This window comes from Octopus sinensis, linkage group LG3 (assembly GCF_006345805.1).
Source record: "Octopus sinensis linkage group LG3, ASM634580v1, whole genome shotgun sequence".
In the NCBI taxonomy this organism is placed as follows: Eukaryota; Metazoa; Mollusca; class Cephalopoda; order Octopoda; family Octopodidae; genus Octopus; species Octopus sinensis.
In genome coordinates this window covers 108,917,812-108,927,085 of record NC_042999.1, presented here as the reverse complement: position 1 = coordinate 108,927,085, position 9,274 = coordinate 108,917,812, and the positions used below count along the sequence as shown (strand labels likewise).

Here is a 9,274-nt window from a genome sequence, read left to right as displayed (position 1 = left end):
TTTTCACGCTGAGAGTTGCTGAAGCGTGGAACAAACTGCTGGCATCGGTTGTTAGTTGTCGGAGCACTGCATCCTTCAAAAGTTCCATGCTTCCTGAGATTCGCCAACACTACACTTGATTTTCTCCCCTCCATACACACACAAGCATGTTCACTTTCCAGACATTTCTACATTACTGCATGTACTTTATATGCACTTTCTGACAAGTTGTGGTGCACCTGAGCACTGTATACAATAATTTCATTATATATACATATATTTATCTTTATGATAAAGAAAGAAGAAATTTGAGTCTAGTTAGGAATCGTATCAATTTTAGTTTATACCTAACTAGACTCACATTTTTTTCTTTCTTACTTCTGTTGGTACTTGGTCGTACTTCAATGCACTTTAGTGAGCTGGTAGGGAGCCTGAGGACGCATTAACACAATCTAGCCATACAACGGAGAGTGAATTGTGGTTCCTCCTTGCCTCTGTAATGACAGCTGATCGTTGATGTGTACCAATGCATCCAAAGTAGCTTGGGACTCCACCTTTCTGGACACTTGTGTCGATGCACTCGTTGGCTAGAAGATATGTTAACTTTTTAGCAGTTGATGATCCAAATGATTTTCCCCTCAATTTCAAATAGAGAGATCTCTTGAAACTGGCACTTTAGGGAAGTGCCTTTTATTTATAACCCCAGGCTGACCAAAGCCTTGTAAGTAGATTTGGTAGAATGAAACTGAAAGAAGCCCGTCGTATATCAACCAAAACTGTCCGACAAGTGGGAACGTGAAACTCTGAGTAAGTTTTTGTGATATCTTAGCAGCTTTATTAATAAAGCATATTATTCTACCTCTGGTATTCGAGTACTATTTTTTCCACCTTGTTTCACATTTATGCGATTACTCTGGTGTGTGTGTGTGTTAAAACAAAAAGTTAAATTCTAGTCATAGAGTGACCAATGGTTTTGTGAATAGCTCATCAGACTCCATACAAAGACAAAATTTTACTTTTCACCTCGCGGACGTGAGGAAGCGCTAGGATAAGATCCAATGGCTGACCTATAAAAACGTTATTGAGGAGAGTTATCTCCCTTGGACTAGAGGATAATTAGAAGCTATAATCAAAATCTTTACGGTCTCATAACCAGCAAACGGGAGATCCAGTTTTCCAGCAGGTAGCGCTTGAAATGAACACATTTTAAAAAAATTTCTTTACCGTTATTTAACGCGCTCTGCTTAGCATAGTTCGTAAGAATTTTGGTTCTCTCTGCGATGCAGATTTTGTATCGTGTGCTCCCATTAATATATGGGCCTGGATGTTCTATGATCTTCCATCTGATATCATATGGGTTCTCTTGATCTTAGAGGTGCCACACATGGCTGGCCAGAGACAAAACGTCTTTCAGGGACTCTGTAAGATGACTGGTGGTTGCGGAAGCGTCGTTTCAAAGATCCGATATATTTACAATCTAGGGAGGTAGCTATTTGGGCCTGGGGATATTGTTATCACCGGTGTTGATGTCATTATGGTTCAAACCTGAGGTTATAAGTAGAAGACACTTCCCCAAGGTGCCACACAGTGGAACTGAACCCGGAACCATTTGGTTGGGAAGTAAGCTTCTTAGTGACGCTGGTCTTAATTGCCATTTGGTAATTATGCCACATACTCTACAGCCAGGAATAATTTTTACAAGTCAAGAATGTATGTTGCATGTTGACATATATTTGTCTATGTTATTCAAATGGCCTCTTTTAGATATTTTTCTTTAAATTATGTAAATTACCTAGATCATCTCTGCGGTTGTTATCGCTGTGGCTTTCATCTCTTATCATATGGTTGGCGTAGATGCTGCCGGCGGTGGTAACATATGGTGTGGGGCACCGGTGTCGACGATAATGGTTTGGTCATTGTCTGTGGTGGTGATACTAGGGTCGTCGGTTACCTCCTCTGTGTCGCTGGTCTCGGACTGGTCATCATCTCTGGCTGTGGCGACTGTACTGTATTTTTATTTATTTGTGTGTGTGTGCGTTTGTCCTCCCGCCATTGCTTGACAACCGATGCTAGTATATTTACGACCCCACAACTGAGCGGTTCGGCAAAAGAGGCCGATAGAATAAGTACTAGGCTTTCAAAGAATAAGTCCTGGAGTCGATTTCTTCGACTAAAACCCTTTAAGGCGGTGGTCCGGCATGGCCGCTGTCAAATGACTGAAACAAATAAAAGAATATGTGTATAAGAGAGTACGTGCGAACGCGCGCGCGCGCACACACACAAGAACATCTAACTAATATTTTTTGTATTTATTATTATTTACTTTTTAGTTAAGTGACGCAAAAAATATAAACATGCAAAAAAAAGATGAAAAATCTACAAAAAAAAAAAAAATTCAGGAGCAACAACAAAAATAAAGTGTTTCTTTTGTATATATAATTCTTTTTACTCTCTTTCCTCGAATTAGTAATAAAACTAGAAAGAGAAAAGAAATAGTTGTTTAATCCTGTGTCGTTAGTTGCCAAACAAAATAACAAACTATATAAAATGGACGTAGCCCACTATATTCAAGGATCTCTTACACGAATCCAGGTAAAAAAAAAAAAAAAAAGTCACAGGAAAAAAAGAAACAGGAATCTCCCGCCCCCCCCCCAAAAAAAAAACGCAGGATAACCTTACCATTGTTTCTGCGTCTTTCATTAACAGAAAGGTTAACTGTCGAGTTCTCACTTCTTTAAGGTTAATACGTCGATCAGTCTATGTAAAGGAATATGTAGAACTGATGGTAAATTAATAAGTTACGAAATCTGCGGAACCAGCGGTCTACTCCTGTACCACGTTTGCTAAAAGATTTAGGTGAACTCCCTACTGACTATACTATGACAGTTGGTCCTAATCCCGAGGAGTTCTTTACTCTGTGATAACGGACCAAAAGCAAACAACCGCATTCTAGTGTATGGTACCAGCAATGGTACCATACTCCTTGCTGGTGCTGATACTCTCTATATGGATGACAACTTTATTTTGGTTCCAAATATTAAAAAAAAAAAAAAAAAAAAATCTATCATCTATGTCCCTTTCAGTAATACTTCAGTGTACACTCTTCTTCCAAACAAGACTTGTGCCACCTACGAAGAACTCTTTCAGGTTATAGTTCATAAGTGTGCAGATCTAAGCTATTCTATTCATGTGCAAAGTTCTTTTGAAGTTGGTGTTCCGTGTGTGTGTGTGTGTGCGTGTGCTACAATTTTGTTCCTGCTGCTAACTTTTTCTTTCTCTCGGTTTATTTTTTTAAGTTTGAGATTTTATGATCAGATTCATAGATACGTTTTTATTATTTGTTTTGAAATGTATTATATAAATACAGGCCCGTAATTCAATTCTTGTTAGTATGAATCAGGATGCCCTTGGATGCAGAGACATTTGGAACTTAAAATCTTTAATTTTATTTTCGTTTTGCACACACACGCCTATTCATACAAACAGACTCACAAGCACACACACACAGTGACACACAAGCACGCCACGATATTATGTAAGCTGTTTTCAATCAGTACATGTCATGTACTGTCAATAAATGACTGACTTATTTTCGTTTGAAAACCTTACTGTGTTTAAGATATGAACAAAACGTGATTTTTTTTCATATACATGTAATGCCATCATATGATGGCATTGTGACATTTTTCTGTGACTTTATTACCGGCCACCATAAATTAATTGTGACTTTTTCTCTGTGACTTAATTACGGCCACCCTTTTATATAGGTCTATATGAACTTAAATACACGTCTTGTGGGAGACTTGGCAGCTATTTCTACCAGGATGAACGATCAATGTAAGAAAACATAAAGGAATCGATTAAATTTTGACTATGATTCTAGATAGTATCCACAAAACCAAGAAAATTAAATATAGACTAAAGAAATATATTTGGAAAGAATTGAAAAGCAACATTTATCTCCCTTACAGCATTTCCAATATTGAATTAACTGTAAAATTGTGCGTGTGTATATCTTTTACTTGTTTCGGTCATTAGATGGTGGCTATGCTGGGCACTGTCTTGAGAAATTTTAGTTGATCGAATCGATCCCGGTTTTTATCTTTTAAAGCCTGGTAATTTTATTACTGCTTTTGCCGAACCACTAAGTTACAGGGACATAAGCACACCAATATTGATTGTCAAGCTGTAGTGGAGTACAGACACACGTATACGGAGTGGCTGTGTGGTAAGTAGCTTGCTTACCAACCACATGGTCCCGGGTTCAGTCCCAATGCGTGGCACCTTGTGCAAGTGTCTTTTAATATAGCTTCGGGCCGACCAAAGCCTTGTGAGTGGATTTGGTAGACGGAAATTGTAAGAAGCCCGTCTTATATATGTATATGTGTGTGTGTTTGTGTGTCTGTGTTTGTCCTCCCAACATCGCTTGATAACCGATGCTGGTGTATTTACGTCCCCGTAATCTAGTGGTTCGGCAAACGAGTCTGATAGAATAAGTACTAGGCTTACAAAGAATAAGTCCTGGGGTCGATTTGCTCGACTAAAGACGGTGCTCCAGCATAGCCACAATCAAATGACTGAAACAAGTAAAAGAGTAAAGAGTATATTTGGCGGGCTTCTTTCAGTTTCTGTCTACCAATTCCACTCACAAGGTTTTGGTCGGCTCGTGGCTATAGCAGAAGACACTTGTTCAAGTGTCACTGAGTGCGACTGAACTCGGAACCATGTGGCTGGGAAGCAAAACTCTTGCCAGACAGCCGGAGCATCAACTTGAAGGATTAAGTCTGGCCATCTTTCGTTACAAGTCCCGTTACTGTCGCTTTCCGTAGAAGTTTAATTTTTTTTATATATGTGGGAGGGGGGGGTATTTTTTCAAGTCAGCGTACAAGCGAAACAGAGAGAGCGCGATTGGATCGGGGAAGTTCTTTTGAAGTTGGCGTTTCGTGTGTGTGTGTGTGTGTATCTGTGTCTGTGAGTGTTAGAATTTTGTTCCTGCTGCTAACTTTTTCTTTCTCTCGGTTAATTTTTTTTATGTTTGTTGGCGATTTTATGATCAGATTCATTGATACGTTTTTATTAATTTTCTGTTTCGTTTATATTATTTGTTTTTGAAATGTATTATATAAATACAGGCTCGTAATTCAAATCTTGTTAGTATGAATCAGGATGCAGAGACAGTGGGAACTTAAAATCTTTCATTTTATTTTCGTTTTGCACACACACGCCTGTACACACAACACACTCACACACACAGACACAAGCACAGACAAAATTTTGCACACACACGCCTGTACACACAAACACAGACTCACAAGGACACACACATACACACATCTGGCAACAGACTCTCCTGTACATTTTTTCAATTCCTGTTAAGACAATTACATCATATACTTTTCCATTATCGTCCACTATGGCTGGGCGATATAGGATTGTTGAATCTGTCCTTTCCGTTGATGACATAACTCAAAGATCTCACAATCAGCGAGACATTTTTGTCATAACGAGTAACGCGGATTCAACAAACCAATTCCTGGCATCTGTTGGATTGATCCACAATTCGTTGGAATGCTGTAATGAGCGGATGCACCTTGCATCGTGCAATACAGTATCCGATGGGAAAATGTGGAGGTGTACTGTTTGCAGGCAATTTCATAGCATTAGGCAGGACTCGTTTTTCTCGGGTTCACACCTACCATTGACTCGTCTCCTCGAAAACTGAATGTAAACAGTGTTGTGATGAGTGAAGTTGGAATTGGACCAGAGGCAATTGTCAACTGGTACAATTACTTCCGCGATGATGTGCTATGTGGTGTTTTGACCACCCTGTGCAACTTGGAGAAGATGTTGTAGAGATCAACGAATCCAAGTTCATGCACAGAAAATATCGTGGTAGTTATCGAGAAAGCCATTTGGTTTTTGGAATGGTTGAACGGGAAAGACTGAGATGTGTCTTAGTTCCTGTGGAACACAGAAGTGCAGCAACATTGTTGCCTATTATTACCCGCCATGTTTTGCCAGGAACTAAGATTGTCACAGATTCCTGGAGAGCATATAATAGCCTACCAAACTATTTCACTGTCAACCACAGTGTCACCTTTGTGGATCCCAACGATGCCTCAATCCACACAAACACCGTGGAAAGGATGTGGAGTAACGTGAAATCAAATTATCGGAGGATGCATGGAACGTCCGATAATTTGTTTTCAACATATTTGCATGAATTTTGTTGGCGACGTTACAACACCAGTAATACTTTTATGACATTCATAAAATGTATTAGACAGTATTATCCTGTATGATTTCAAAAATGTGTTTTATGAAGTTCATAAAATGTGTTCTGTTGTTTAATTTAGCCTCAAATTCATGGGAATCTGTATAACTTTATATTTATTATTAACTAGCAGTATCGCTCGGCGTTGCCCGGGTTTGTAAGGGAAATAACTATATAAGCATTTTTAGAGAGTTACTTCCCTTATAGATGCCAATTCGGGCTTTCTTAGCCATTTCTGTTTTGGTGTCTTCAAGCCACGAAGTCGTTGTTCTAAAAGAACGCTGGTCTCCTTGACAACGCTTTACGACGTTGATTTCCTTACACTCCCTTCCCCACAGCTTCACGAAGGAGGGAAGAAGGGGGAGAAGCAAACAGGTGCAGGTGTGACCATGGACGCCAACTCCGCCGCCATCGACACACGAAAAATTATGCATTAAAATGGAATAAAAAATGATGTTAAATTATTTTTAAAATCGTAGACTCATCGTAGACGCGCGCTAATACTCAGACGGGCTCGATATGAATCACGACTATAAGATACCCGAATTTGGTTAAACTGCACTGCAAAATGTGGGAGTAGTTAGGAATCTAAATCGAAGGGGACAGACACTCACACAACTACAGTTTTATATATATAGATTTCTTTCTTTGTATCTTAGTAATTTGCATTTCTTTCTTTTCTCCATGCGCCTTTCGGATCTTGTAACATGTATGATTTTCGGAGTTTTAAAATACCTTTACAAAATTGTCTTCTACACACGGAAATAACCCATGCAAGTAAAATTTTGTCAAATGTTTAATATTTTTTGTCTTTTTTTTTTTGTTTTCAATGGTTTTTGAATTTGTAATCATAACATCGAGAGTCTGAATCAAATAAAAAAACAAAACAAGAAACAAATTGCTACCACACACAATTAATATTTCCATTCCCTTCTCTGAAATTTTGCATCCGCAATTTTCAAAACAGAAGTGCATTTTACAGAAATAAGAGAAATGGTTAGAACGAACTCTAGCTACTTATACATATATAGTGACTTCATTTGGACATAGATTAAATTCGAACCTAAATCAGTAAATTTCCGCTTACGAATCAACTGCATTGTTCTTTGAATCACTTTCACCACATGGCTTTGCTCAGTCAATTGATGTGTTTTCCATTTGACTCAACCTTCCCGGGTCTACAATTACACCTCATGAAAACAATAGCTATCACGGTGGTATATCTCTTTTTCTACAGTCGGCCGAAGTGAAGAAGTGACAATGCCACTTTCACATTCTCTATTGTCAGCATCGAGCATTACCTACTCTTTCTTTTTCTACTGACAGAATAGAACACATTTCGCTGTCGACTGCAACCAGCGAACAAAGTTGTCATTACACGCCCCATGGTACACTGCTAGACGGCCACGACAATTGGTGACAGACCGACGTTATTAGCATACATCAACCACAACGATACAACTGGTTACCCAAAACGTGATTCGAACACAACTCTGTCACAATTGCTGACCCCCGAGCTACGGAATTGCAGTCTCTGTTACCTTATCCATTACATTTGGTGAGCTCGATTTCAAAGACTTACTGCTTCAGCATCGCATGACCTCTTGAAAACAATTACAGTCCATGCCAGTCGCATCAACAAGAATTACAGGACATGAACTTTCACGATGCATAGTTTTCAGTTCCATTCTCACACAACACGAACGGAAGGAAGTCACCGACTCAATGGACACACACCAATTACTTTCCACCTGGCAGGCAATGTACTACAACCCGATGCACAGATCCACTAGGGAAACAGGGTACTAGTCGCGTAGACTGGACCCGGTGCGCGCAAACGCGCAAGCCAGTCGTAGGTAGTCGATCCTACAGCGACTTGCGTATGCAAATGAGCTGATTGGCGCAACACTGCAAAAACTAAGTTAATAGCGAGCCCCTACATTTCTATGAAGTAAAGGGTTATTTACGTCTGGTTAAAAATAAACTCCTTTGATCAGGTCTGCACGACCAGGGTAGGACTGGGAACTGTTCAGCTGAAGTTAAAGACGAGAGTTCAGTTGGGTCTTTGGAGAAACTGAAAACAAGGAGCAAACACAGACCTTGTACAACTTCGGTCAAGAGATATTTTTCACCGAGCTGTTAGAAATAGCAGCCGAATTTGTTTTGATGTATGCTAATAACGTCAGTCTGTCACCAATTGTCGTGGCCGTCTAGCCGTGTACCATGGGGCGTGTAATGACAAAAACTTTGTTCGCTGGTTGCAGTCGACAGCGAAATGTGTTCTATTCTGTCAGTAGAAAGAGAAAGAGTAGGTAATGCTCGATGCGTGTGCGCGCACCGGGTCCAGTCTTACGCGACTCGTACCCTTCTTCAAATGTAAACAAACGCACGTGCTCCAGTTTGACAGTAATGGGACTTGTAAAGAAATATGGCTACAAATCAACAGCGGTTGTCAAGCGCTTGTGGAGGACAAACACGCGTGTGTGTATGTATCTATCATATTCATGTAGGTGACAGGTAATAAAGTCATAGGAAAAAAGTCACTAATAAAGTCACAGGGAAAAAGTTACAATTAATTTATGGTGGCTGGTAATAAAGTCAAAGGAAAAAAAGTCACAACTTATGGGAACCGGACAAAACCCCACCTAGGACAAAACTCATTCAGATAACCCTCCCCCAAACTTCTAATATTTATTTTGCTGACAATTTTAATTTGATAAAAAGAGGAGGCGGGATTCTGCTTTAAGTACGCCATATAATCTCTCATAACATTTTTATCTTTTGGAATTTTCAGAATATATTTGGTTATTTGTATTCTTTATACGGGAACACATCCGACTATGAAAAAGAAAACTTTTCTTCTGTATTCCGACTTTAAAATTTTCGCATTCTTTTTAAAAATCAGTTTCAAATACGGACAGTTCGAATTTTTGCTTAAATCCCAGCGATAGACCATTAAATGTATTTACGGGGAGAAAGCTATTCAAAAACATCAATACGTGAGAGTGAATAAGAAACTTA

At 39.3% G+C, this 9,274-nt stretch overlaps 1 protein-coding gene across 1 annotated transcript in view; it reads left to right on the top strand.

The window, feature by feature from the left end:
• Positions 1–1,624: 1,624 nt before the first annotated feature.
• Positions 1,625–9,274, top strand: part of LOC115209908 (30S ribosomal protein S11) — a 44,330-nt gene continuing 36,680 nt past the window's right edge. Inside the window, exon 1 of the mRNA XM_036501214.1 lies at positions 1,625–1,696. Within this exon, the coding sequence (XP_036357107.1) occupies positions 1,644–1,696 (53 nt within the window). The 5' untranslated portion in view covers positions 1,625–1,643. The remainder of the gene's footprint in view (positions 1,697–9,274) is intronic.